Source organism: Apiospora kogelbergensis (assembly GCF_038363985.1).
Source record: "Apiospora kogelbergensis strain CBS 113332 chromosome Unknown utg000001l_segment0_segment0, whole genome shotgun sequence".
Taxonomy (NCBI): domain Eukaryota; kingdom Fungi; phylum Ascomycota; class Sordariomycetes; order Amphisphaeriales; family Apiosporaceae; genus Apiospora; species Apiospora kogelbergensis.
The window spans coordinates 8,583,129-8,610,994 of NW_027117418.1; the positions used below are offsets into that span (position 1 = coordinate 8,583,129).

The window sequence follows — 27,866 nt, forward strand, 5'->3', positions numbered from 1 at the left end:
GACTAGATGTTTGGGAAAAGGAAACGTCCCGCGGATGATGCTGAGGCGTCGTCACGGCTGGCGAAGAGGAACAAGAAAGAGTAATGGCGATACACGCCAGCGGAACTAGATTATCGGTGTTTTAGATGTAACATTACGATGTTGCGATAAGGAGGCAGTATCGGATGAACCAAGTCCGTCCGCACAGAATAAAATTTCACTACACGGCTGCAGCGGTGGTATTGCCGTTGATTGCGGGAAAGATGTCGAAGAAGAAATCCCTTGGCTGAACTGAAAGCCTGTACTCCTCTCGTTCTTACTGTTACATCATCATTCATTTATCGGCCAAGGCAATTGCATAGCGAGGGCGTCCCGAGGGGGTGTTTCGAGATTCTTGCTTTCTTTCTTTCTTTCTTTTCGTGGCGTGTTAGGTGGTGTCAAGGACCGCATTTAGATCAGGGCTGTTGTATGTTGTGCTGAATGAGAAAGAAGATACATTATACGGGGCTTGAGCAATTATGCCCTCAATTCCGCCATGATAATGATGACGATGTACTTGGCCTTTGTGATTGAAATATCATGGGTGTGGTTGCTTTGTATATTGACATGGCACGTCGCAGACACGAGTAAGTAGGTAAATGACAAGATGCAACCGATAGCACGAATTGTTGGCGTGGAAATTTGCCCTTACGAAATTTGGTGCCGGGTGACATGAATCGTCAAACGTCTCTTCAAAACACCACGATTCTTGTCGTTCCTGGCCAATGCCCTATCCGCGAAAGCCTCATGCATTTACGGAGTACTGTACAGGGATGCCGCGGGAGCCAGGGTCCCACTGTAGATAGGCAGCTCAAGGCAGCATTTCGCCAACGTCACTCTTTCTCAGCCAGCGCGGATGGCTGATGGAATGAATGAATGATAGACGAGGCTGCTGAAACCTTGGGAGAGAGCCCGGCCAGACCCGCTGCAAGCACAGGCCACTTATTTCCTCGCAGCACGCAGCACCTCCCAAAAGGGCCCTAACGAGTGTACCAGTGACCTCGAGTTAGGTCATCAGTTTGGGCGTAGGTCGGGCTAGGCTCTAGGCTACGTGCTGTACGTGGAACATTGATTGAGCTACCATCGGCCATCAGCAACGAGCAGTAGCAAACCAAAGCCGGACCTCAATCCATCACATCACGTCCACACACACACATCCATCCCCCATCCTCCATCACCCCCAAGTCCCGCCCGCATCGTCAACGCATTTTATTTCTTTCCTTCGTTTCGGTTATCAAACAGCCCCCAACCCCTGGTAGCCCAGCCTCTGTCTGCTTTGCACCCCTCCGACAGATAAAACCAAAAGCAGCTCTTCGATCAATCACCCAGTCCCCGGCCGCCGACATGCCTGGCAAAACACCTAATTCGAACGGCAGAAAACCTGTTGAGAACGGCGTCCAGAAGAACAGCGGCAAGGATGGCGAGAAGTCGTCGGCAGCAGCAAAGGGCAAGCCCGTGAAGAAGGGGTCCGCCAAGGAAGGCGAGGACATGACCGTCGTCGTCCCTCCCTCCAAGAACGCAAAGCAGAGCTCCCAACCGCCGCCGGCCGATGCCGAGGGCGATGTGAACATGGAGGACTCCGACAAGACGGAGGAGGAACTCGAGGTCAAGGTCGACCCCGTCACCCAGACCATCTCAGGTAATTCTTCCCTGCCGTTGTTGTATCGCACTGCCCATATATGGAGTGTTCATGTCTGATGGCTTTGGCCAACCCCCGAGTCTTGACGCTAACATGTACCTCCCACTCGCGTGATAGACATCAAGAGCAATTTTGCCCTTCTCGATAGAGCGGTAGCTTTGTTCGATGCCCGATTCTCCCTACGAGCTCTGCGCTCCATCTCGTCCCTCCGCAAGCGCCTTAACCCCGATATCCTCGCACAGGTCATTGCCGAGTCGTACCCTCCCACCTCGCCATCGGCCTCGGTGGCCAAGCAGCTCCTGTCCGCCATCGGCCGCGAGAACGTGCCGCTCGGCCGCCAGTCGACTGGAACCGAGATGGAAATCGACAGCGAGCCCAAGGCCAAGAACGGCGCAAAGAAGGATAAGGAGACCAACAAGGAGCTCATCCCCGAGGTCGATGTCTTCCTGGCCATCCTGGTCCAGGTCTACATGTTCGACACCAAGCAGTTCCAGCAGGGTGCCAACTTCTCCAAGTACCTCTCGGAGCGCATCCACTCGCTTAACAGACGAACACTGGATTCCCTCTCGGCCAAGGTCTACTTCTACTTCTCCCTGTTCTGCGAGCAGCTGACGCCCCAAGCCCCGTCACCTCAATCTCCGGTCGTCACCCTCCGGCCTACGTTACTCGCGGCCCTCCGCACCGCGATATTGCGCAAGGATGTTGATACCCAGGCCTCAGTTATCGTGCTACTTCTCCGGAGCTATCTCCTGACATCTCACATCTCACAAGCCGACCTGCTTGTATCGCACACCCAGTTCCCCGAGAATGCCGCCAACAACCAGGTTGCCCGATTCCTGTACTACCTGGGCCGCATCCGCGCCATCCAGCTGCGCTACACCGAGGCCCACGAGCACTTGACGGCGGCCACCCGCAAGGCCCCTGCCAGCCAGTGTGCGCTCGGCTTCTCTCAGACTGCGACTAAGCTCCTGCTGGTCGTGGAGCTGCTGATGGGCGACATCCCCGAGCGTGCTACGTTCCGTGCCGACAACATGGAGCAAGCTCTGCACCCATACTTCCTGCTCGTGCAAGCCGTGCGGGTGGGTAACCTGGAGGATTTCGAGACCACGATTGCCGAGCACGCCGACACGTTCCGCCGAGACAGCACATACAGCTTGGTCCTGCGCTTGCGTCAAAACGTCATCAAGACGGGTATCCGCATGATGAGCTTGAGCTACAGCCGCATTTCCCTCCGAGATATCTGCATCCGCCTGCATCTCGGTAGCGAAGAGACCGCAGAGTACATTGTGGCCAAGGCCATCCGCGACGGAGTTATTGAGGCGACACTGGACCGCGAGCGCGGCTTCATGAAGAGCAAGGAGGTCGGCGATGTCTATGCTACCCGGGAGCCTGGTGAGGCCTTCCACGACCGTATCCGGGCCTGCCTCGCCCTGCACGACGAGAGCGTCAAGGTATGTTTTGACTATCCTAGTATTATACACTACAGGGCGGCTTTTGCTAACATTGATATTTAGGCTATGCGTTTCCCCATGAACCAACATCGTCTCGAGCTGAAGAATGCCCAGGAGGCACGCGAGCGCGAGCGGGAGATGGCCAAGGAAATACAAGAGGGCGACCTGGACGAGGACGACCTGGGCGGCGACTTTGATGGCATGTAGATTTATTACACACAAACACACACAACAACACAACCACTACGACCTTGTACTCTTTCCTGGGGGGCATGGAAGAGGGGGAGGGCTCTCTGGGCCTGGGCGTTGCTTTTTCCCCGGGCTGTTAGGTCGTCGCCATGTCTTTGGGGGGACTGAACCCCGGTACTCTCGGCGGCTGGATGAGGTCGTCAAATACATGTAATGCATACCAGTTCTGATCAGATGTTAAGATATTCCGTTTTGGGTGATGATTCAATGTGTCGGTTTTGCTAATGGCGGGGGTCTCGACTGCTGGGCCTTCTTCGTGTTGCTGATGCTATTCCTGGTTGCTCGTCGCAAGTTTCGGATCGCCCTCTCTGTGACTCTTGTGATTGGCATGATGCTTGCGGACGGACCGCTGCTGGGGGGTGTGACTTCCGTTGACCTTGGCTTCCAGGATGGTGATAGGCGGCCTCGATGCGTATACGGCTATGGTGATCTTGCTCGTTTATGTCTGGCCGATGTCTGGTCGCCGACGCGGTAACACGGCAGACGATCATTGGGTGTGTTGAAATTGTTCATCAATACAGACCGGCAAAGCCTGTGTACTTGGTAAGCAAGTAGTCCCAGCAGTTCTTGGCGATGCAGTGTGTGTATGTAACTAGTTGCTGGCAAACGAGGCTCCTTCGCATATGCCATGTCTGAAAACACAAGGGATGTCAAAGTCGCCCAGGCGTTCTCGTAAAAGCTGCCATGGTCGGCTGGGGAAAGTGGTGACTTTGGAATCCGGCGTTGGACATGGTGAAGAGCCTCCTGCTTCTGCGTTTCTGAGAAAGGTTGAGAGCCATAGTTTCAAAACTTTCATTTGGAATATACGGCTTTGGCTGGCGAGTCGTTCTTACATCGGGATGGGGGAGAAGCGTTTCAAAGTGAAGGGGGAAGTAGAAGATATTCATTCGAGCGGGAAAGGAGAGAGCCTACGAAGCAAGTCGACCCCCCGACCCCTTTTTCTTCCTTTCCTTGTTTCCAAGTTCATATTCTTCACGCGCGCGTTTCGTGAAAGCGAACGAGATTGCACCGCCCTCCATGGATCAACCACATCAAGCAGGATTTCCGCCGTGCTGGGGAAGACAACTGGTCTGTCCACAGCAGCCACCGCGCGTGGGTCACATCGTCAACGCCACCGCCTTGTTTCTCCTCCAAAGACGACCCGATGGCGGAACACCGTCCGGACGTTCGTCGGGGGCAGCGAGCTGGAGGACGCCCACCAAGGGGGGGCGCAAGACAGGCTCTAATACCTCTCGCGGCTCATCGCACCCGTGCGTCGGGATGCAGCAGCTGTACGGCGTCCCGAACCAGTCCGCGTGGAGAGGTGCTTCTTGTGCTCTTCTTAACTTCACACACACTCCCCATCGACCAGTGGGAATCTGTGGCTCGGTCGGCCAGTTGGCTTACGGGCAGAGAGAAAGCACACTCTGAACGGAGGAGGGGGAAATGATTGTTATCTGAGCATGCGTTGGTATGACGTTTCCGCCGACGCCTCGCAAGGCAGGCTCTTCTTGGGGAAGAATAACTCCAGAACCGGAGCCTGAAGACCACACTCATGGATGGCGATCTGCAAGCCCCAGCCAAATCGAAGTGCCGCGGGACTGTTCGTCCTTGAGCGTGATGGAGAACCACGCCGACTTCTTGGTCTACAATCCGAAGGAGTCGCCACGCTCCCCACCGGTTGGCTTCTCAGGTAGTCACTTTGGCGTTTGAGAATAGAAAGCGTGATTCACATCCCCTATCTCCTCGGGTCCTCTCATCTGCGTCTACTCTTCGAGCTTCACGAGCCATGGTTAACAAAACTACTCTTCCATCATTGGGCGCACACGGAGGCGGTGAAAGTATGCGGCAATTTGACATTATATGATTTGAAGGTATAGATGTGTATATAGTAAGATAGCTGCATTGTCAATAGACCAAGTCAGGAACCAAGGTCTTCAGGGGTATCGGGCAAGCAGCTTCGGCGCTCGCTTCTGGCTGGGAAGAACGGTGACCACGTGGGTGGAAGAGTGTTTGAAGAGAACTTGTCGTATAACATTTCTGTATACTCCATATCGCCCGAAAGCCCAACTCAAAAGCAGTACGGTGTCAACAGATAAACGGGTATGGTCCCATCGAATTGTACATAGACAGCCAAAAACAAAAAGAGAATCCGTAAAACGCCGAGCCATGCAAAGCACACCTGTCAACCCTTGTGAACCCGAACTCCATATTGCGTACAGGAGCTTAAGCCATCGAGACGTCGGATTGTCTCTTCTTCTTCTTCTTTTTCTTCTCGACCTCCGCAACCTCGGGCTCCTCCTCGTCGTCCGAGTCGGCTTGCTTGCGCTTCTTCTCCTTCTTCTCCTTCTTTTCCTTCTTCTCCTTCTTTTCCTTCTTATCCTTAGACTTCTTCTCGATCTTTCCAGCCGACTCGGGGATAGGGGCATCAATCATCTCCGTGTCGATGGCCATGCTCTCGCCACTGCCGAGAATGTCCGCCATTGCCTGGTCCTGTGACGAGTTAGCAAAAGGTAGTTTGGTCGACGAGTGTGGATTATCTTACCATGACATCGGCATTCTTTTGGGGCTTCTTGCCAGTGGCGTAAAACTCCAGGCGGTCCTCGACTTGTTGACGCAACACCTCACCGAACTTGGTGGAGGGGTTCTCGGAGAAGTTATCGATTCTGCTGGCAATACTGCACTTGTTGGCAAGATAACGGGAGATACGGCCCTTGTCCTTGGGGGCGGCCTTTCCGATGTATGTGCTGTGGTACTGTAGAGCGCGTGTCAGTCTCGAGCCGGGCAAAACATTGCAGCAACGGGTCAACATACGATCAATCCGAACTTGGGGGTGTTAGACTTGGTCTTGAGGGCACGGAACAGCGCCTTCTCAGCACCAAGAATCTGCAGAGTAGAGGCGGGGTACTTGGCCAAGTTGGTCAATGATCCGGACTTCTGGATGAGTCTGGCAGCGACCACATCGCCCAAAAGAGCAGCCAGGTTGGGTGCGACGGTGTTCATCTTCTCGCCTGTAGAGAGTCGGGGTTAGTCACGGCGCCTTCTGACAGTTTACAGACAGGGTAGGCTTACTCAGGTACAAGAACAGAGTGCGGCGGTATTCCGACAGCTTGACGACCTTCTCGGCGAAGTTCGAAACGTTCTCCATATCGGTGGCGCTGATGTCGCGACCCATTGAAATCTTGGCCTTGTTCAGAATCTCGGTGGCCTTCTCTTCGTCATCGTCCACGAGGGCAGCAACTTCGTGTAGCTTGTCTTCGGACAGGGTGGTCTTGTTGCCGATGTAAAGCGCCAGCTTGGCGAAGGTGATGTTGTCGCTAACGATGGCGTACAGCTCGGGGAAGTGCCAGCCGTACCATTCGCGGACCTTCTGAGAGAACAAGTTCAGGGACTTGAGGGACAGAGTCAGCAGTTGCTCATTTCAAAGGGCGTTTTTGATATCGCGTAAAACCACGCGCGGGCCTCCTGTGGGGTTTTGCTCGCGGCAATGCGCCAGGCAGGGGGAAATGGCCAACTCACCTTGTCAATGTTGTCGAGAGTGGCAATGGCCTTGATAATGTGGTTGTCGGAAGAGTGGACGTTGAACTTGACCTTGGAACGCGAGTAGGCGTGGCCAAGACCGAGCTGAGCCTTCTGCTCATCTCCCTCTTCGAGACCCTGGAGCAGCTTGTGGGCGTGAAGGCGGACGCCGCGCAGGAGATCGGCAGCAACATCACTAGTGTCGCCAGTCTCGCACTCGACGCCGGGGAAGACGGCCTTGATGCTACCGGCCAAGTTCTTGTCGGCGAGGCCGATGGTGGTCTTGCTCTTCTTGGACGAAGGGAGGTTCATCTCGAGGGTGGACTTGAGGTAGTCGGTCATGATGCCCTCGGAGACGCTGTTGACGTTCTCGAGGGCGTCGGCGGCGTTCCTCCAGGGCGCGAAGGCCTGGACCTGGACCATCTTGCCGAACTTGGCGAGGTCGGTCTGGGCAGCCTGGACATCCTTGAGGTGCAGACCAACCGTGTCCTGCTGGTGGACGACCTTGAAGAGGGCATAGCCCAGAGCACTCTCGTGCAGGAGGTAATCGATCTTGGTCATCTTGAGAGAGTTCCCTGTCGCGAGGTCGGCCAATTGGGGCGCGTGGGAAGGAAACAATTGGGTTGTTGTCGTTGCTTGAAATTGGGAAGGCAAGCTCGACGCAAGAGGCTGCTACACTTGACTTTTTCCGGCTCTGCTCCAAAAGTTTTTTTGAGATTCTAGAGCTCCCCACCAAAAGATACGAGTCCGCGAATTGAATTGGTGCATTGCCGATAGCACGGAACCTAAGATGTTCCGCCGATAAGCGACTTTTTTTCTCTCTTGTCTTATCGCCTTGCAGTGGCTGGTGGGGCTGTCCTGTGGCTCTTCTAGGCGTTAACCCCCTGAACTGAGTCAACTAGCCTCCTACTCGACATGGACTTTTCACAGAAACCCGGGATCAAATGAACGTTATTGAGCAATGCAGACTGGCGAAGAGCTGTTATTCAATTGAATAGCTCTTGTTCGTCGAAAGCTGGCATCCAGCTACGACTTTGGCAACAAGAATGCTGCTGCAGGTAGCGCAATGTGGCTTTGACTGCAAGCGGCCACATCCGATGGTCCTCTATCTAGCCGGACGAGATACCCACCCCATTACATCCAAGACGTAGATGAGACTCTCGGTATCGCTCATTCTTGTGCTTATTTCCTCGGCTGGCGTACTTCAACCCACTGGCTCTCGAATTCGGGGATCTTCTTGGGCTTCGAGACATGAGTCCACTGGTCGTCGACGGTCTTGGTCCGGACCTTGACCTGCTCTACGGCTTGATGGGTGTCGTACCCCAGCATCCTCCAGAATGCATCCATTATACCCATTTTGGATGGACTGAGTGTGCTGTAGCGTGCGAGAGAAAGGTGCGTCGTTGATGAATATGTTACGGAGTGAAAGTTATTGCGAGTTGTATGGTTTATCGCAGGGCGTTTGGGGGGCTTCTGTTAGTACTCTCTCGAAAATGTTTTATACCTCTCCGTGGCGGAATGTGACGAGGAATGAGTCGTTCGTAAAGCTCTGGCTGAGTGCTCATTATGTGTTTGCTTGACGGAATGATCTTGACTCTTGTTGACTGCATCTGCGACGAGTCTGAGTGCAATATATTCCAACTCTCCGAAGCCGGGCAGCGTGTCATCCATATTCCGGGGTTTAAAAAGCCATGACAGAAGCAGGTCACCCCAGGATGTGGCTAACGGGATATTGACCAAGGCACTTGGCATCTCACATGGCACGTGATTATGGTACCTAGATGTATGGGATTGCTATTTTTCTTCGGCAACTCAGCATCCCCCGAAGCCCCCATCTCGGCCACCAGATACGCTGCCTGCAGACAATTGTAGAGTAGAGTAGGCTGTTTCCGAGAACAACCCTCGAGCGCTTCCGCACCCTGTTTTCTCCTCAGCCTGACCGCTGACACCTGCCGGCACTCGGGCGCTGGCTGGAGGATCGCTTGGTCAAAGTCAATCACCATGACAAGCCCGCGCTCCACCGTCTCGCGCAGGTCACCGTAACAGTATCGTTGAAGCCTCAATCCAATATACACTGCAGCTAGTTTGACACCGAACACTGAAGACACTATTATATTATGGAGAATCAAAAGCTTTCGGCTAAAGTCGAGGAATTCATAAACGAGGAAGTGTTTGGTGGACAATCGAATACCGACCTTCTGGCGCAGCTGCGAATAGACACACCCAGCCCCAAAAACGAACTTCCCCATATATATCAATTGCCCAGGGAATATGTGCGTCTGAATCCTTTTATTCGTGGCCCCCGCATTCGTGGCATTACCTTCACTGCCGTAGTACGATTGCATCAACCTCTGCACCGGGGTCTTCCTCCTGCAACACCTACCTCTGACGCTTTCGATGTGTTTGTGGTCAGTCGCCCATGTATGAAAGCCCGCATTACAACCCGGTCCATGGTCCACTGGTCTGTCTTTTGTAATGGTCATTACTATCACCTCAGGTTAGGAACTCGGACTGCAGATGGGCTTGAGAATCCGTCGGGCAGGGGCAGAAACACCGATAAACCAAGCACAAGATTGGATGATGTAGACGTCTCGACTCCCTTCTCGCTCGGATATCTTACCTACAAAGATGCGCCAGGGGGCCCATTATTGGCCTACCATATTGGACAAACCAGTTACTCTCCATGTGAGATCAGCAGGATCGCGAGGTGGATCATCGAACGTTTAGACCCATATGACTACTTCGCGTGTAACTGCCATCATTTTACATTGTGCCTCCTGGTACGGATAATCAATCGTGGCCGCACGCAGAGAGTGTTCCTTAGTACTGCGCTTCGAATTGCGACATGGAGCCTCAGGCTCAGAATGGGCTCGGGCTCGTGCTTGTACACGACAAATTTTCGGATGGCTTTGAATTGGCGAGGTCGGATGCTCGAGTTGCCACGCATATGCAGCGCTTTTTTTTGAACTGGAAAGTTGACTTCTTGGCGCACCAGCTGAGGTTCCTGTGGCCACAGGGTACTGATGGGCATTTCGCCAACGATGCCCTTGCCTACAGCGCCTGGCGCCGGGAGTTCTGCTTTCCCGTCTTCACAAACATATTTCCTCGTTGGCGGTTTCATCTTGTGAAACCAAACAAAGCAACTTGGAGTGCCTTTGAATCTATTTTCGCCAGCTACAGCCAAGACCGAAGCAGAGGCTGGGGAATCGCGGACGACCCGGAGGGGTTCGATAGAGATGACATACTCTGGACTGCGTCCATTTATCATCAAAAAACGACAGGTCTTGAAGCCTTCTTAGCACCTGGCGATTTTAATCAAGCACATTGCTACCATATCGGTTTTGCGTACCTAAAGCCTAGTCGCCATGCAGCCATCATATTGTGAGATGACAGATCCAATGCGGACACACCTTTCGAAACAATTTATCGAGACTATGAGCATAGCGACTTCTCTGGAACACAAATAAGACTTTTGCATCTTCGCTTCTCCGAAGGCGTGGATGACACCATGGCGTTGGTTCTTCACCGCAGAAGACTACCAACATGAGGTTCAGCCGGTATCACGAACTATACCGTGTGTGTATGACCGAACGAAGGCTCAGGCATATCGCGCTACAATCGTGTCCCGATAGGCACGAGTATGTTACCAACGACTGCACTACATTTGCCCTCAACTTTCTCGCCGGATTGCTCACCTACTTGGAGAGTCAAGGTACCATACCCGGCATCGAGCCCTACATGAATCGGTTACTGCATTACAACCATCTATATGGAGGAGTACTAGGTGCAACAGAAATTGACTCAAGACAGAACGAAGCTCTCGGTGAATGCGGTAACATGATCGTCGAGTCGTCATATTGCCGGTGACACTATCTAGGCAGTACTCAGGCAGCTAGTTCAATGCAGGAAATGGTCATATCCATCAACCCAATTGCACATCTTCCGACGCGCAAGCCATGTGCTGCGACCGCTTTTTCCAGTAGGTTATCGTCACCAGCAAGTTATTTATAAAGACCGTAAAAATGCCAACGACACAACCACAAAGCTGACAAGAGGGCCCAGTAAGAATGATATAGTCAAGACGTATGATGCATTCTGAAAAACGGTATTCTTTCCAAGGTGGTCTGTGGCTAAACCCACTTGCATAGCAGTCAAGACTACCGTAGCGTATGCCACCAGCCAGGCCAACGACGAAAGATGGTCATGGATATAGGCACTGAATACAGAAAGGAGCATACTTATCTTGACTAAATACCGGCCCCACTCCGCTTTAGATTTCCACGGGAAGAAAGCTCCCGCGGGAAGGAAATGTCGCACCAGGCTTGCAGCGATTCATTCTATCCACAACCTCACCCGCGCGGCAGACGGACGGTAAAAAGCATCTTCCTCATTCTCCACCATGGCCCTCCCGAGCCCCCTATAGACCAAGAGATTCCCCACGGGGCAAACGGCGCTATTGCGACCCGCACGTATCGCCCCGGAGTGGTATAATAGTTCCGTTCCTCTTGGCTTTGTCTGAGTTCTTAACCCAAGGAGTGTGTGTGGCCAAGTGTTTCAAGATCCCCCGTCTGATACAGTACACTTCAACCTCTAGATATAACGTGTCTCTCAAGTATCTGCCGACCATGCGTCACCGAGGGGCCACGATCGACGTCGACCCGGAGATTGAGATCCCCAAGGCGGCCTACGGCCCCCGGATCTACGTCCTGGCTGTCATTGCCAGCATGGGCGCGCTCATGTTTGGCTATGACCTAGGATTCATCGGCACGGCCATCGAACTGTCATCTTTCCAAAGGTCGGTGGTGATCCATCTGTCGCCCTTGCCCTGCTGCAGTACTGACAAATCCTCTTCGTTCTAGGGACTTCGGGCTCGAGCACGCAAGCAAGTCGGAGAAGGCTGCCTTTTCGGCCAACGTCGTCTCGCTCCTGCAGGCCGGGTGCATTGTTGGTTCCTTGGCGGCCGGGCCGTTCGCAAGCCACTATGGACGACGGTCCTCCTTGTTCCTCACAGCGGCCTTCTTCCTCTTCGGCTCTGCGCTCCAAACCGGTGCAGGCGGCGTGCGGGCTATGATGTTTGCGGGAAGAGCCATTGGAGGCGTCGGTGTCGGCGCGGCAAGTATGGTTGTCCCTCTCTATATCGCGGAGGCATCCCCACCGCGCATCCGAGGCCGTCTGGTGGGGACGTACGAGGTCTTCGTGTCCATGGGTACAATGTTGGGCTTTTGGATCAACTACGGACTGGAGAGAAATCTACCTTCGACTTCGGCGCAATGGATCATCAGCTTCGCGGTCCAACTGATCCCTGGGTGCCTATTGATGGCAGGCCTGTTCTTGATCCCGGAATCGCCCAGGTGGTTGGCTGAAAAGAAGGGCCGCGACGCGTGCGTGCGTTCGTTGCGATGGCTTCGGGGGGTCCCTGGCGATCATCCGTATCTGCTCGCCGAGGTTCATTGTATCTTCCAACAGCTGGACGAGGAAGCAATGCTCACGGAAGGGGATGGGCCCCGTGCCTTATTTTACGAGATGCTCAAGCCGGCAAACTTGAAGCGGCTGTACATTGGCTGCGTCATGTTCGTCTTGATGCAGATGGCAGGATCCAACGCCATCAATTACTATTCGCCGTCCATCTTCAAAAGCATCGGGCTAGTGGGCTCGGACACATCCTTCTTCGCAACCGGTATTTACGGGCTAGTCAGATTCGTTGCTATAATTGCCGCCATGAACTTCTTCATTGACCGTTTCGGTCGTAGGAAGAACTTGATGTGCGGGAGTTCTATCATGGTACGTGGTTGTTGAGCAACGAACATGATCTTGCGATTTTACTTACTGACGACATTTCTGCCTAGGCTTGTGCGATGTGGTACATTGGCGCCTATGTGAAGATCGAAGCTCCCGGGGCACCCGGGACCTCGAGTCACATTTCGCCGGCCGGCTATTTGGGCATCGCCATGATCTACGTTTACGCCATTGGCTGGTGTTTCTCCTGGGCCGGAATCCCTTGGGTCTACGCTTCCGAGATCTTCCCACTCCGGATCCGCTCGATCTGCGTCTCCATCTGCGTAGCCGTCCACTGGATCCTCAACTTCGTTATCGCCAGGAGCGTCCCCTACATGATCAACAACATCGGTTTCGGTACCTACTTCGTCTTCGCCTCTTTCATAACCATCGCTATTCCCTGGGTGTTCTTCTGTGTTCCTGAGACCAAGGGTCGTAGCATGGAGGACATGGACATCATATTTGGGCTGCCCAACGGTGTCACTGCCTCCGAGCTTCAGGCAACAGAAGAGAAAGGTTCCTCAGCGCACCTAGAAGACCAGAAAGACACACACACGATCTAATATTTATTCGCGGTATTCGACGGTTGGTAGGCGTTGAGCGGAGGACTTGTAGTAATGAACCTGCGCGGAATGCGATTGGCGGTTGATTATTTTGGAAAGTGATAGCTATTGAAAAGAAAATAATCTTGCTCCAAACCTTTTGTTCCCGCCCATTTGAGTGTCGAATAAGAAGAGTGAAGTTAATTGAGGCTAATTATAAATCCTGTAATGGCACTGCTGCTCCGCTTCCCCGACTTTTCCCAGCGTGGCTCCGAGCCCGGCGTGCGCTGCTTTCGCCTACGAAGGCGGTAGAATATACATACCTCCATGGGACGCCTTCGAGGACGTCCAAGTGCTGTCGTGGGTCCAGGTGATGCCGAATCCATCAAAATGAGGCTATGACATCGATCGTGGGGTTCCGCGGGAGGCTAACGTCCCGACCATGTGGTGGATATAGTACTGGGCTGCGCGGGAAGGATCGTGATTGGCCAGCTTGATTGCCGCGGGTAGTATCATACACCCGACGGGTAGCAAGCTATCAATTGGACGAGACACTGGAGAGTTTTACCCAAGCTGTTCGTCTCTATAGCAATAGACGGTTGTTCCATTGTTGTTCTCATTCTGTTTCTTTTGGAGATTGGGTTGATGGATAGATTGACCGGCCATGGCTTCTTCACCTACCGCACCAGCAATGACCAGGCCCATTGGGCTCACGACAACGAACCCTATCATCCCCGGGAACACCAAATCATCTTCGCCAGCTATCATAGTCAAAGTATCCCCGATTGTGTCCTTGGCCGCAGGAGGTCTCGCAGGAGCTGTAGAAGCTGCTACAACTGTAAGTGGCTACCTGCTCTGACCCGACTGGTGCCGTGACTTATGGGAGATCTCTTGCGCTCAGTACCCATTTGAGTTCGCCAAGACACGGGCTCAATTGCAATCTGGCGGCTCCAAAAACCCATTTGCTGTTCTGGCCCAGGTCTCCAGGGAGCATGGCTTTCGATCGATATACACGGGTTGCTCGACCTTGATTCTGGTAAGTCCCCTGAAGTCAAGGTGAAATCATTTACTGATTGGTCTCCTCCAGGGTACGACCGCCAAGGCAGGCGTTCGCTTTCTGTCTTTCGACTCCATCAAGAACCTCCTGAAAGACGATAGGGGAGGCTGTCCCCGGCCCGAGGGATACTCGCAGGCATGGCTGCGGGTGCCGTGGAGAGCGTCGTGGCAGTGACCCCGACCGAGCGCATCAAGACAGCCTTGTAAGTGCACAGTCCGACGTCCGCGCATCCTCCAAGCCCAGCACGGAACTCACCATGAATTTCAACACAGAATCGACGACGCAAAGTCCGGCAAGAGGCAGTACAAGGGTGGCGCCCACGCTTTGTCAGTAATGCTGAGACACCAAGGCATACGCGAGGTGTACAGAGGCCTGCTCTCTACCACGGCGAAGCAGTCGGCCACTTCAGCAGTTCGTATGGGATCGTACAATATCCTGAAGGAAATGTCAAAAAGCAGGGACCTGCCACAGAACAGCCTGACGGCATTCGCCTCAGGGGCGGTTGCTGGCGTCATCACCGTCTATGCAACGCAGCCCTTGGACACGGTCAAGACCAGGGCACAGTCTGCGCGAGGTGCCGGGACCGTGGAAGCAATTCGAAGCGTCATATCCACCGGCGGTGTTAGAGGGCTGTGGAGTGGGAGCAGCATGAGACTAGGACGCCTGGTCTTAAGTGGAGGAATTGTTTTTAGCGTATACGAGAAGGTATCGGCTATTTTATCTTAATAAAGGGAAAGTAACACAATTAAGTAATTAGCATAGACTATAACTGGTAGCTAACCCCTATCTTATAGATCTTGATAGTATATAACCTTATCAGATTTTAACTATTATATTAATTTTATTAAAATATATCTATAATTAACCTGGCGGCGCTCCTTCTCGGCCCCGGCCAGCGCTTGGCGGGGCGTGACGCCCGCCTCGTCCGGCACCTGCATCATGTCTACGTCGTCGCCGTTGCTGTCGCCATCTCCTCCCGCACCGCCGGTGTCCTGTTGGGGCATCCGCATCATGTCGTCCTGGGCTGGGAGTGCGTCGCGGAAGCCCCCGAAGCCCAAGGTGTTGTTCCACCCGGCGAGACAGTTGGCCGCAATGTGCAGCGGCAGTTGCTGCTTGCCGCTTGGGCGGTCGCTGCCGAGGCCGCGTGCTAGCAGCTGACGCACCAAGTCCCTCGCTTTCCAACTGCGTGATGCTATGTGCAGGAGGGTGTCGCATCGTCCAGACGGGCCCCGTATTGGACGAACAGATCGAGATTATGGGGCGCAAGCCGGTTGAAAAACGGCGGACGTCCCTCTGCAGTATTCTTCCGGTTCGGATCCGCGCCCCGAGCCAGCAGAAGCTCGACAAGGTCTGCTGATTGTAGCATAGTCACGTAGTGCAGTGCCGTGTTACCCGGGTACATGTCCATATTGTTCCATACGACACTAGTGGCAACGTGGAACGTGTCGGCGGGACAGTAAACACTAGGTCCTACTATTCTGAGGCTCGAGATCTAGGGACCCTAGGTCTTTGTGGAACATCTAAGAGATAAATCATCACTCGGAGTCTCTGTTGTGCGCTGTGGATATCTGCTTCGGAACCTCGTTCTGGTCATATGCACACCCCGGCTGCCCACCGAGCAAACGTTTTACGTGCGGAAATTGCCCTCGGAGGTCCAGTATGTGTCATAAGAGTGAGCCAATTGTTTTGCGGACGGCGTGAACATGTCCATATAAATATTATGCTGACCTTTGTCGGGTACTCAAGCGAATAGAGAAGGATCACCGTGATATTATAGTAACCTATGTTCCTTATTTATAATCAATCAATAGCGAAGTGCCGCTAATTATGTAAGCACTTATCTTTATGCTATCAATGTGGCTGTATCGACCCCTGAATTACATTTACCGAAGAACCAAAACTCTGAATACTTACGAGCTTCCCTTTATCACAAGGAAGTTTATGCTTCCTAGTAACCTCTAAGGATTCCGAAAAACGAGGGTTGTACCCCCTAGAAACTGAACGCTAGTCAATAATAAGGAAAACCCTGGCCTCTGCTGCTAACCGGCCACAGGCGTGAATGGCGCCAATCTCCTTAGATCAAACTGCATATACACCTTTCCTTTATGCTATGTAGAGGGAATGACTATGCTCTTCGACTTAGCAGGAAGGTCCTCAAGGGCTAGCCTGTCTTACCAACCCTGCCACGCTTGTGGCCAGTGGAGGACTCATTAGCACCATCTTCGTGGCTGTATCGTTTTCGTTTCGACTTTCTCCGTTGGGCGGTTTCTGTTGTAGCCCTCCCAGTTTCGAGGAGAACAGGCGGCTTCTCGGTCGTCGCGCCTTGGTCCTCGCCAATCTCCACCTCGGCGGACAGGCGGGCTGGCTCAGGGGTAGGAGTGGCGACGTACATCTCCGACCTCGGGGACGAGGGCGCATCGGACCCCGCACTCAGGAGACTGGCGGCCTCCTGGGCCGGGGACCGCTCGCCGCCGCGTCGCATGCGGCTCAGGCTGCTGGCGAAGTGGCGGAGCCACGGCTGCGTGAGGACGGCGTCGCGGTAGTTCACCCCGTTGCTGCCTTCCCAGGAGACGGCCTTTGCGTTGATCTCGCCGTTCTTGATGAGGTCCTTCATGTGGCTGGCGATGGTCTTGAGCATCTCCTCGGTGATTTCGCAGTCGAAAACGAAGCGGAGAAGGAAGTCGTGCCGTCTCTCCCCGCTCGCCGAGCCGTCATCTGCGTCGTCGCTATCCTTCTGCTGGGACTGGGACGTGGCGGCCTCGGTGGCGGCGGCCTTCGTCTTGGCCTCGCTGGTCAGCGGCGCGATCATGATCTTCCGCTGCGCGGGGGAGCTGCCCCTCCGACAGCCGGGGGCACTGCTTCCGCGGGAAGCGCGGGGCGTCGTTGTGGATGGTCCGGAGCAGCTCCGTCGTGCTGAAGTGCGCGCGCGTCTTGACGAGGTGGTCCAGGGACCAGATGAGCGCCCGGGTGAAGGACCGGGGCCCTGGCTTGCGCGTCGTCGACTTGGCCGACGTGGCGGCGAGGTATTCGAACGCGCGGTGCTGCCAGTGGCCCCTGACGTTGCGTTCCAGCTCGCCGGCGTGGCAGCAGTCGAATATGACGAGAACGTCTGCTTTTGTCTCCCGGATGTTGGACTCGGCGGACTCCCAGACGATTTCATGGAGTTCGCCGTTGCTCGGGAGCGAGATCGACCTGTTTTTTAGAGACGTTCAGGCTCACGGTCAAGCATGATAAAAGTTATAAGTACGTACGGCGTCAGTCTCAGGTTCCCTCGGTCACTGCCTGGCCTGCCGTGCCCAGCGTAGTATATGATCAACATGGTGTTCGTGTTGTCGTTCTCGTAGACGAATTGGGCGAGGTAGTGGTTGACTTGAGCTTGAGGCGATTTGTCATCCTTCTTCAAGACCTGCCTGGTCGTTTCAAACATGAACTTGTTCTTGAACAGATTCTCCAGATCGGTGACCTTGGTAACGTCAGCTACTGGTAGCCAAACTCAGAAGGTGTTTGGCCATTTACCTCCTTATCAGTCTTCAGGTCATCGATCTCCTTATCCCAGGATAGCAGAAGAACAGACACCTTGGTGTAGGGGGTATACTCGTTGTGGAGGTCCCCCATCTCACTGTCCCACAGGGCCTTGAGTTTCGAGTCGTGTGTTTCATCTGCATCTTGGTAATCCTTGGTCCGAGAGTCCTGGGAGTCATGTGGCTGCAGTAGTAGTTGAGGGAGCGACCTTGGGGTCGAGACGTGACGGCTCCTGAGCGAGGCCATCCTGCAATTGGTCATTGGAGTGGACAATCAGAGGTGATCTCTGCCCCTTCCTCTGGAGGGCTCAGGTACAACCAAGTCAGGTCTTAGTGGCTCTAGTAACGGGGCGATGGACAGGAACGGCTCACTGACGTTATATATCCAAACACAGAAACCTCATTTGCTTACTATTCAAAGGCCTAGGCCTAAGCCCTGGGGGAACTGCGGTAAGGCTCCCCGGGAGGTGGATTTAGAAGATTATGGAACTTCAATAAGACGGAGGAGAAGGGTGGGTGGCATTGGTCGATTATTGGCCAATCCTGCATGGTGGCTGTGAGGAATTCTCCAATGGCGTCGTATTTTCCTGCAGCCGACACCCAGGGATAGGAGGGGGTAAGGTAAGCCTGAGAGCCTCGTCCTGCAACAGGGCAACTGCCGTCCTTAAAATCAGCTAAATCTGCCTCGCCACAGGCTTTCTCCCTAGGCGTTCCCTTCACCTGATCTCATTTGACAGCTCATCTCTCAATTGGATTTCTCTCCCTCAGTCGACAATCAGCCCCCGAAAATGCCCGACGTGCAGAGCTCCGACGTGCAGGTAGGCAGGCGGGGGAGGTTTTTACACATATGCCCGGCAGGCTATTGCTGACCGCCACGTAGCGTCCTCCAACCCCCGAGAAGCGATCTCACCGTGTCAGCTCAGCCAACCCGACAGACGTACGTCCAGAGAGCATTGCAGCATCGGTAGTTGGGTGCTAACGAGTCGACGACAGCCAATGCCGAAATACAAGGCCGGCAATGATGTCTGGTTTAGGCCTCCCCGGGGGTGAAGCGTACGCGGCGTTTAAAATCGCAGATGTGAAGAAGGAGGAGGACGGGTCATTTGTGTACCAAATCAAGTCCACCAACGATAAGCTGTACAGCAATGGGGTGTGGGTGCCCCAAAAGAAGGTGAAGAAGAGTGCATGATTGGGGCTTATTATGTGTTACCCCTCCTTGAATGCGCCCGTCATGATGCGCACGGCTTCTTGCATGACTGCAATAGTCCTACATAGCCTGATTTCTGGCCTGCCTGGATCGAGGTATAAACAGGAGATAAATGCACCAGTTGACCTCAAAGCCCACCTTTATTTGTGACAATACAATCAATCCATACCGTCCTTTAAGTTGGTTCCATGAGTAATTCCACCATCATTACAGTCTCAATCACCGTTGTACTATCATGGGTACCCCTATCTCTGACTGTCCCGAATTGGAGAAAGGTCTACATGGTAGCCAATATACTGGAACAACGTTAGGGCTTACTTCTCAACCAAGCCTGAAGATCGCGCCCACGAGAAGAATTTCAATCCCGCCATTCAATTGGAAGCAGTGGATGGGAGAGAAGAAAGCCCCTGACTCCAAGAGGGAGCCAATTGGTAGAAAGTGTATGTCCAATCAAACTTGCGGGAGTAACCTTTCAGTCGTTTCTAACGAGACTGGCTCTTATCTCAGTGGATTACAAGGAGCAGAGCTACCGGTCGGTGGCAACGTTCCTCGACAGCGACGAGAACTTCATGATATATCGGCGCTTCGGGTATCTACACGCACGTACGCTTCTCCGACTGCAAGACAAGCTGCGAGCGCTGGAGGACCTGCTGGACGAGCTCGACGATGAAGATGCCGAAGAGAGTGAGACAAGTAGGAAGCGTCTCTGGTCCAGGGACATTGACGAGGCGGCATGCAAAGCAGTGACCGAGAAAGTGCCAACGGCGCTGACACGAACCCAGATATTGGATGAGATTGAGGAGGTTCTAGGAAAGTACGGTACGTATCGTGTCTATTACGACAGTAACGAGGCTCAAAGCACTCATGACAATGTTATCAGATGATTGGGTTATCAAGGCGCAACAAATGGTTTCCCTCAACAAACCAGCTGGAAGAGACCGCAATAGTGTCGAATCACAGTTGTTCGACAGAAAGCTATTGGTAGACGAGGAGCGTGGCTTCATTTATCAGAAAGAAGATCTGATCACTCTACGAGACGGAAGAGAGATGGCGGTTTTGGACTCTTTCACTGAGAGGCTAATTCGCACTTTCCACTGTTCATTGCTCCAGGTAAGCCTCTTGGATACTTTACCCCTAACTATATGTGATTAATGGGATGATTACTAACCTCATATACTCATAGAAAATATTCTGCACAAAGGTATCTCTACTTCTAGCTGTGAAACTGTGTTGGAAGTTTCTAATATGAGAACCCTACAGCGTGAAATGGAGAAGACAAACGATCCCGACTTGCATTACTACAGCAAAGCCCGCAAGGATTGCTTCAACACCACCATCCTGTGCATGGTGCTACTGGCCCTCCTCGTCCTGCCCATCCTTGTTCTCTATAACTTATTGAAAGACAGCCCCAGCGACAGGCTGTACACGATAAGCATCGGGATTGTTATCGTATTCGTCCTGGTGTTCTCGGCCGTGCTGTCGCTCTTCACCAAGGCCAAGCGCCACGAGATCTTCGCGGCGGCGGCAGGGTGAGTATCCGACTGGAGACTAAAGACAAGGACACGGGCAGATGAACTGACCTATCATAGATACGCAGCGGTCCTGGTGGTATTCTTCGGTAACATCTCATAAATAAGGGAGGAGAAGGAGTGGGAACAAGCGCAATGTCTCCATGGATTGTTACTAAATAAGATGATTAAAACTCCCGACTAGTACTTTTCTATGGCCTATCCGCATTGATACATGCTATAAGCAAGCGTGATGGTGCATGTCACTTCTCGTTTCCACGCGCGCTCAGCCGGGGGAGAGGAGAAACCCCATTGCAAGTAATAGTGGGACCCTCTCCGTTTTAACGGCGCCGTCTGCGGCTTAGTCATTCACCGCCGCCGTTTTCCGGTTCACGCGCGACCAGTGTTCTTGTAGACACCAACCCCGAATAAACCAACGGCAGTCGTCCGGGATAGGAAACTCCCCCCATTAGTCTTGGGCTTTCGTCCTCACGTCCATATCTTGCAGATAAACCATGCAGACCGTGGACTGGAAATACCATTTGAACATCGAGTTAATGGCCTCTGAGAGCTCTGCGCTACTCTTCATTAGTTCCCTCTCGATCTCGACGGAGCTACTCCTGTTGGTCGGTTTGAGTGAAGGAGGTACCTAGATGGTATAACAAGGATGAGAAGTATGCTCCCAGCTCTAATTAGGTCGAGGTCCGAAGCATAATTCACTACTAATACTAGACTATCAGAACTAGGCCCTAATCAGACGTCTCACAGGGGTAGATTCCCACATGGCATAGAGGTTGATTGGTTGAGCAGCACGGGCCACACGTATAGGGTCCTTGACTTATTAGTGCTTACTGCTTCATCGCTGCAAATCTCTCAGTCCCACTCTATACCTTGCCCGTATCGGCTGTGTTGCCTCAAGAGGCCTGGGCCTCGAGTGACTACCTCCAGGCTTTAAAAATGTTTCTTCCATCCGACCTGCAACTCTTCTTCCCTTCTGTAGCTTTGGAGACTCGACCCAAGATCCAACAGCCATGATCTTGTCTAAGCTACTGCAGCTCGCTGCTGGCCTCTCTTTCGCTGCTGCTGCATCGCCATGCGCAAAGCCGCCCTCCAGCACCAGGACGCCGCGCGCGGTTCTGCCACAAGGGACCGTCCAGGGATTCCTAGACTCCCACAACAACTCGGTATTTCTGGGCATCCCCTTTGCCCAATCAACCGGGGGCCTGAACCGATGGAAACGCCCTCAAGACCTTCCCTTGCCCCAGGGAAACCAGTCTGCCGTATTCAATGCCACGTCCTACGGGCCGACGTGCCCTCAAGCCATCACGGGCACTTCGTATAGTCGCCAGGATGAGGACTGTTTGAACCTCAACGTCTGGGCTCCGTCGGCGGGGACCCGATTGCCGGTATTCGTTTACATGTACGGCGGCGCCATGGTCACCGGGTCCAGCAGCAACCCCCAACTCCAGGGCAACAACTTTGCGCGCAAGGGCGCCATCTTTGTCACTTTCAACACGCGCGAGAGCATCTGGGCCTCGCCGAACTCGGCCGAGCTGGGAGGGGACGGCGAAAGCCAAAACTTCAGCATCTTGGATGTCGAAAAGGCACTTGATTGGGTTCGCCACAACATCGCAGCCTTCGGAGGCGACCCCGACCACATTGTCTTCGGTGGCCACTCATCCGGGTCGGTCCATGTGGATCACTACCTCTGGAACCACCCGGACACGTGGCTGAAGGGCGCCGTGCAGATGAGCGCCAACGCCATCTCCGGGCCCGCCTATGCGCCGACCAACGTGGCGCTCGACGTCGTCGCGGCCGAGGTAGGCTGTGGAACCGGTCCCGGCCAACTGGAGTGTCTGCGTAACGTCAGCATCTTCGACATTCAGTCCTCGTTCTTCAACGCGACGTCCAACACCTGGTTCACCCCGGTCATCGACAACATCAACCGCTTTTCCGACTACCCTGCCCGATTCGCCGCCGGGGCGTATCCCTCCCACGTGCCCTTGTTGACTGGCAACTCGAACGGTGAAGGCAACATCTTTTCTCTCGTGTACTCGGCCGAGAACGGCAACTTTTCCAAGTGGCTCAGCACATTTGATGCCGACAGTGCGCACATCCCCAAGCCTGCACTGGTCGGTGCTTACAACCGTGCCGACTTTGCGAGCGAATCGCTCATGAGCGGGACACAGTACGGCGATGCGCGATTCAACTGCCCCGTCGACTTCTTCGTCGATCTGCGCAGCGAACAACAGGCCACGTGGGAATACCGGTTCTTTGGCGCGTATGACAACGTCGTCGGTGTTCCCGGCACGGCTCCCACCCACGGCACCGAGATCCCCTTCTTCTTCGGGGGCAACGAGTGCTTCAAGGCCTTGTCGGGCGTCACGGCCGAGCAGCAGGCTCTGGCAGATGCAACCAACGATTGGTTCGTGGCGTGGATCAAGAACCCCGCGGGCGGTCCAGGCTGGGAGCGGGTGAAGCCCGTCAACGGCTCCTTGGCCAAGCTTGGCGTTCCTGGCGATGAGCTATCCCGGATCCCCGGGTCAACGTCTGAGCACAACGCCCGCTGCCAGTCTGTTTATAAGCCATTTTTCCCTAAGTACCCTGTCGTGCAGAACCCTGTCACGATGTCTTCGTAAATGGCCCCGTAACGTCGAGCCAGGTTGACGAGGTTCTGGGTCAACGCGGCCACGTCGACGTCGCAACAACTAGCAGCAGAAGGCAAATTAAGAGATAGTATCGAGTAAATAAATAATAATGAAGACCTACTCTAGAAAAGGGGAAAGTAATCGAAGAAGATAGCACTGTCGTGCAACAAGACTCCGAGGCCCATCAGTACCACAATGGATCTACGGTTGCGCGCGAATGCGCAGCTTCCTCTGCACAAACCGCCGGGTACCAGTACTCGGAGAGGGCGATCCATGGAAAGCAATCACATCAATGATGCAGATGCTTGTTCGTGTCTAAGTGGTTCTTGGAACTATTAATGACAATTAGAAAAGGGGGATGGGAGACTCAGACACGTTGACGAGCGCTACTGAGACGATTTCACTGTGAACAGAAAGGCCCGGTGTCTCTTCTCGCTGGATATATCTTTGCCTATTTCTAATCAACGCCAATTAAAATTTTGACATTCAGATATGGGGACCACCACGTCCATTTTCTTCTAAACTCAAAAACGATTGAGCAAGTATAGTTCCCATAGATGAACAAAACCTTGATAACAGCCCGACATGGCGAAAATGAGCCAACCCCCAAACTATCTCCGACGTGAAAATGGTTGCATCTCTGCTCCTTTCTCCGGTCGCTATCCGTCCCGTATATAAACAGCCGGGCTCGCTCCCTCTGAACGTCTCCTATGTTGTAATGTATCAGTCAGTTTTGGCATTACGAACTTCATCATTACAACAGCAGCATTCAACAACAACCAATTGCCTACTGGATTGCCACGAACACTTCATAATACGGACATCCACCGTCATAGTTCACGTCACCCAAACAAACATGAGAGCCCCAGCCGAGACGCAGTGGGAGAAGGAGATGCGCAGCGTCCTAGGCACGAAGGCGTGCGGCTCGACCCAAGAAGAAGCCATGCTGCCGCTGCACTGGAAGTCGGGCTGGAGCCCCGCGACCCTCAAAGCCTTCCTGCAGGAGGCCGTCCACTGCGCCGTGCCGGGCGTCGTCCCGCGTCTGCAGAGCTCCCTGCCCGACAACATCATCTGGCAGAAGTTCACGCCCGGCACGCTCACCGACGCGCCGTACGACCTGACGCTCGAGAAGCTCGCGGTGGGCGGCGCCCAGGGAACCACCGAGCGCCTCGTCACCCAGGAGCGCCTCATCGCGTACAAGTGCTACATCTTCGTCCGCATCTGGATGGCGCAGCGCGCGCAGCTGTGGCACGCCCACCACGAGGCCCTGTTCCGGGCCCGCTTCACCGAGGAGAGCCTCGAGGTCGTCAAGAACAGCCGCACGTTCGCGGAGCTGTGCATGGCCATCGAGTCACTGGTCGAGGAGCCCATCAGACCACCTCCCGTCGTTATTGTGCGGTCGCCCATATACCCGCGCCCTGCTACCCGGCAAAGGAAAACTGTGGTCAATGGTCTGAATTACGAAAATGATCGGCTCCATTATCCAACATTGGACATCAGCACGAGAGGAAGACGGTGGTCATTTAAACACAACAACGACTGGCTGCATTATTCAACATCCGAAGCCAGCACGAGAGAAAGACGGCGGTCATTCAAACTCTGATATGCTCGATGGCTATCATTCTTGAAGGTTTATTATTGCACGTGGCTCCGCTCCTACCTGGCGGGCTTGTGTGTCATATCAGTCAGTGTTGTGCATTGCGTCACACTCTGGAATAGGAAGTGGGAGGGGCTTCAACTTGGTATACACAAACAGTACCTGAGGAATTTGTCGTATTAAGTCTTATCGCATCCAAGTATGGGTTGCTGACACTAAATGTCAAGGATAAGAACATCGCGTTTTTAATAGAATAATACAAAGATACATGTCTTTTATCATGTGATTCCTTTTCAATGTGAAGGGTCTTATAAACTCCGAGATTCTATCGCAACTAGTATATATGTCTTGGTATCAAGGCGTAGAAACGCAGAAGGGTCTTCCACATGCAATTGATAGTCATGCCATGCGTAACCCTGAACGTGAACCTAATTCCCCGCTGCCATTAATGCACTTTCTTAGGTCAGGTATGCAGAATCGGCCCCCTATGTGCCTTTCTTTTTCTTTTTGAAGAGGCCAACATTTCGCCTAAGGAGCAGCCACTGGCGTGTTCCTGCGGCAGGCTCGGTAGCCGCCCAAACACATTTGTTAACCTCCTCAGCCGACTAGAGCGCCACGTTCCCAAAATATCAGAGACACAGAGCTTTGCTAGCAATTCATAGGCTGCTTACTCTTTTCCGCTGTGAAAAAATGCCTTGCAGCGAGGATCTGCGTAAGACTACGTTGCCACACAGGCAAGCTGGCTAGACCGGTCAAGAGCCAAGACGCCCGGGCAGAAAACAAAGCCCATCGTTTTAATAATGTACACATGTCTTTCCTTATTTATTCCCCTCAGGGCCACTTAGAAATCTGAACGTGGAGGTGGAGCATCGTTGACAATATCGGTTCATCTATATTTCCACCAACCAAAAATGCGTCTCTACCGCTTCTCATACCCTGTCAGCAGGCCATACCCATTCCAATGGTTCACTCCTCTCGTCATCGTCGGCGGCCTCGTGCTAGCTGTTCTATTTTCTCTCATGAACTTCCCCGCCAATGCGTACGACATGAAACTAGAAACCTCCATTGACCCAAACCAAACCATAAGGGAAGAGGGTCCGCACTCGCCCTTCGGATGGTGGGACGGCGACAACTTGAAGCCCAAGTGCCAGCCGTTCGAGCTCTCCGTCGGTAGCCTCTTCTTCACGACCAATAGGGGATTCTTATATACAGTGGAAAAAGTGTACCGACACAACCCCAAGACCAATAATGATGACGACATGGACCAATCGGTGTTCTACCTCAACAACCCCCTCGACTGCCACCCAACCAGTGTCGTTATTAGCCTTACGAAGGACGACATGGCGGAGCCACCTACGTGGTGGATCTCATGGGCTGGGAATTCATACTTCGAAGGTAAAGCCACGTACGTTCACGTTCTCCTCGTGATGCTATACTTGGATACTGATATAGGACTCAGTTGCGTTTTCCACACCGAGGACGGCCCGGCGAAAATTGATATTATCATGAAGAAAACGGATGTAGCTAAAGACGGGTGGGGCTATATCATCGCCCGTGATAGCAAAGCGAGTTTCTGGTGGGGCGCTCAGCTGCTCAATACCTATTGGTTCAGCCTCTTACAAGTGCTGGGCGAGAAGGGCCATTTCAGACAGAAGAAAAACAGTTTCTTCAATCGGGGAAGGTTTAATTTCAAGTTCGACCAAACGAATAATAAGTATCCTCACCTTTATTGTACTTCACCTTTATTATTCCTTACGTTATCCCTTAAAGGTGTAATAGCTATTTGACTAATCGAGGTATAGGAGCATCCATGACGTCGACTTCCATAGTTTCGAGTTTTATATAAATCCGATCTTCGAAGCCCACCCGTTTGCCCATAAGATGTGGCAGGAAGAAATGAACCTGAGTTTACATGACCTATATAATAACCCTAAGGTATGGCTCATTCCCATGTAATATTCCTTAGCTATCGGTAGTAAGACAGATGGTATATCTAACCAGGCGAACCGAGCAAACAGTATAACATATCTTTGGCTTTAACCGAAGCTTCATACTTTGCAAAAGTCATGCACTCCTTTCTGGTAGTAGATCTAGGGAGCCCTGACGTACCGAACATGCTACTGAAAGAGGAAGATCTGCGCTACTTCCTGAGCGGCAAGGAAAGCAACATCAACAGGCAGCCAGGTGGCGTGCTCTCTCGATATTCTCGCTGGCATAAGGATTTCGCATTCCTCACCAGCCTTCAGCCGCCACCAACCAATACTTCAAAGGAGCTTGTCCCCCTGAATGAGACCTGGGATGCCTTCAAGTCGGACTTGGGCCCGCTGGGAACGGATAGCGCTACCATATACAAGCAGTACACGTGCTCGATACTACGCAAGAAGAGCTGGGGCAAGATTGTCCTCCTGGTTCTTGTGGCCGACCTGGTCTTCCTGCAGGCCGCTTGGAAACTGCTGAATCTGGCGGCTGGGTTCCTGGTGGAGCAGCAGGCGCCGGCGACGGCCATGGTGTGTGCGGGCTGTCTTGAGGGGATCTAAAAGGGCCGAGAGACACCGGTCGAGTTGCAGAATCTGATTCCGGAGAATGAAGATGGGCAACGCAGATGAAAGAGCCTTGTACATTCGTATATCATTTCTTTTAGTTTTACTTTTAATCCTCGCATTGTATCTGCCTCTATGCGGACCCATCTCAGCGGTAATTCAGATACAGCATTGGATAGACTCGTCTCGCCCTACTTTTCATCGATCAGGGCCATGCCATCGTAAATCGTCGTCAGAAGCCGCTTCAACCTATCATATGGCCGAAAGATCGGCCTTGTCGTTATGGAAGATGCTCCAGGAGTTGAAAATCTTGGCTTTGCTGATGCAGAGATAAACGGAGTTTGTTGATTGGCTGACAGACAATGCCATTTGTAGTTGAGGCAGCGTTGTTATACCTCCGGGGTCTAGCCCCTTGGCGAATTGAAAACCATGCGACCGTGTACCTGTATTCAATTACTTGAAAAGGAAGAGTATCTCAACACAGGGAAAAGAAAGGGCTCTGTTGGATAGTCTTCGTACGTATATACGTAGTCGTTGGGTGGTGAGAAATAATAGTATATTGATTTTGTCTGTCTCTTCTATGTTATGTGTGATACTGGCCTCACAGCTAGTTTCC

General features: G+C 53.1%; 10 protein-coding genes across 10 annotated transcripts; 6 read left to right on the plus strand and 4 right to left on the minus strand.

The window, feature by feature from the left end:
• Positions 1-1,362: 1,362 nt before the first annotated feature.
• Positions 1,363-3,315, plus strand: PG998_002785 (proteasome regulatory particle subunit; the record flags this gene model as incomplete). The annotated part of the gene is made up of 3 exons (XM_066869603.1): positions 1,363-1,657; positions 1,775-3,108; positions 3,172-3,315. The coding sequence occupies 3 exons, from the start codon at positions 1,363-1,365 to the stop codon at positions 3,313-3,315; spliced, it is 1,773 nt and encodes a 590-aa protein (XP_066738018.1).
• A 2,247-nt stretch (positions 3,316-5,562) lies between these two features.
• PG998_002786 (Nucleolar protein) lies at positions 5,563-7,416 on the minus strand (the record flags this gene model as incomplete). Its single annotated transcript, XM_066869604.1, has 5 exons — positions 5,563-5,829; positions 5,882-6,091; positions 6,151-6,347; positions 6,409-6,727; positions 6,856-7,416. 5 exons carry the CDS (start codon positions 7,414-7,416, stop codon positions 5,563-5,565), a joined length of 1,554 nt encoding a protein of 517 aa, XP_066738019.1.
• A 4,064-nt stretch (positions 7,417-11,480) lies between these two features.
• PG998_002787 (Quinate permease) lies at positions 11,481-13,193 on the plus strand (the record flags this gene model as incomplete). Its single annotated transcript, XM_066869605.1, has 3 exons — positions 11,481-11,650; positions 11,715-12,636; positions 12,702-13,193. The coding sequence occupies 3 exons, from the start codon at positions 11,481-11,483 to the stop codon at positions 13,191-13,193; spliced, it is 1,584 nt and encodes a 527-aa protein (XP_066738020.1).
• Positions 13,194-13,836: 643 nt separating this feature from the next.
• PG998_002788 (uncharacterized protein) lies at positions 13,837-14,955 on the plus strand (the record flags this gene model as incomplete). The annotated part of the gene is made up of 4 exons (XM_066869606.1): positions 13,837-14,010; positions 14,074-14,208; positions 14,331-14,431; positions 14,502-14,955. 4 exons carry the CDS (start codon positions 13,837-13,839, stop codon positions 14,953-14,955), a joined length of 864 nt encoding a protein of 287 aa, XP_066738021.1.
• A 104-nt stretch (positions 14,956-15,059) lies between these two features.
• Positions 15,060-15,637, minus strand: PG998_002789 (uncharacterized protein; the record flags this gene model as incomplete). Its single annotated transcript, XM_066869607.1, has 2 exons — positions 15,060-15,411; positions 15,474-15,637. 2 exons carry the CDS (start codon positions 15,635-15,637, stop codon positions 15,060-15,062), a joined length of 516 nt encoding a protein of 171 aa, XP_066738022.1.
• Positions 15,638-16,390: 753 nt separating this feature from the next.
• Positions 16,391-17,997, minus strand: PG998_002790 (uncharacterized protein; the record flags this gene model as incomplete). The annotated part of the gene is made up of 4 exons (XM_066869608.1): positions 16,391-17,018; positions 17,086-17,421; positions 17,481-17,692; positions 17,746-17,997. The coding sequence occupies 4 exons, from the start codon at positions 17,995-17,997 to the stop codon at positions 16,391-16,393; spliced, it is 1,428 nt and encodes a 475-aa protein (XP_066738023.1).
• A 1,195-nt stretch (positions 17,998-19,192) lies between these two features.
• On the plus strand, positions 19,193-20,589 carry PG998_002791 (uncharacterized protein; the record flags this gene model as incomplete). Its single annotated transcript, XM_066869609.1, has 5 exons — positions 19,193-19,397; positions 19,465-19,776; positions 19,838-20,067; positions 20,218-20,486; positions 20,547-20,589. 5 exons carry the CDS (start codon positions 19,193-19,195, stop codon positions 20,587-20,589), a joined length of 1,059 nt encoding a protein of 352 aa, XP_066738024.1.
• A 907-nt stretch (positions 20,590-21,496) lies between these two features.
• On the plus strand, positions 21,497-23,104 carry PG998_002792 (carboxylesterase; the record flags this gene model as incomplete). The annotated part of the gene is made up of 1 exon (XM_066869610.1): positions 21,497-23,104. One exon carries the CDS (start codon positions 21,497-21,499, stop codon positions 23,102-23,104), a length of 1,608 nt encoding a protein of 535 aa, XP_066738025.1.
• A 913-nt stretch (positions 23,105-24,017) lies between these two features.
• PG998_002793 (uncharacterized protein) lies at positions 24,018-24,593 on the minus strand (the record flags this gene model as incomplete). The annotated part of the gene is made up of 2 exons (XM_066869611.1): positions 24,018-24,446; positions 24,525-24,593. 2 exons carry the CDS (start codon positions 24,591-24,593, stop codon positions 24,018-24,020), a joined length of 498 nt encoding a protein of 165 aa, XP_066738026.1.
• Positions 24,594-25,621: 1,028 nt separating this feature from the next.
• Positions 25,622-27,247, plus strand: PG998_002794 (uncharacterized protein; the record flags this gene model as incomplete). The annotated part of the gene is made up of 4 exons (XM_066869612.1): positions 25,622-26,115; positions 26,170-26,391; positions 26,513-26,645; positions 26,729-27,247. 4 exons carry the CDS (start codon positions 25,622-25,624, stop codon positions 27,245-27,247), a joined length of 1,368 nt encoding a protein of 455 aa, XP_066738027.1.
• Positions 27,248-27,866: the final 619 nt, after the last annotated feature.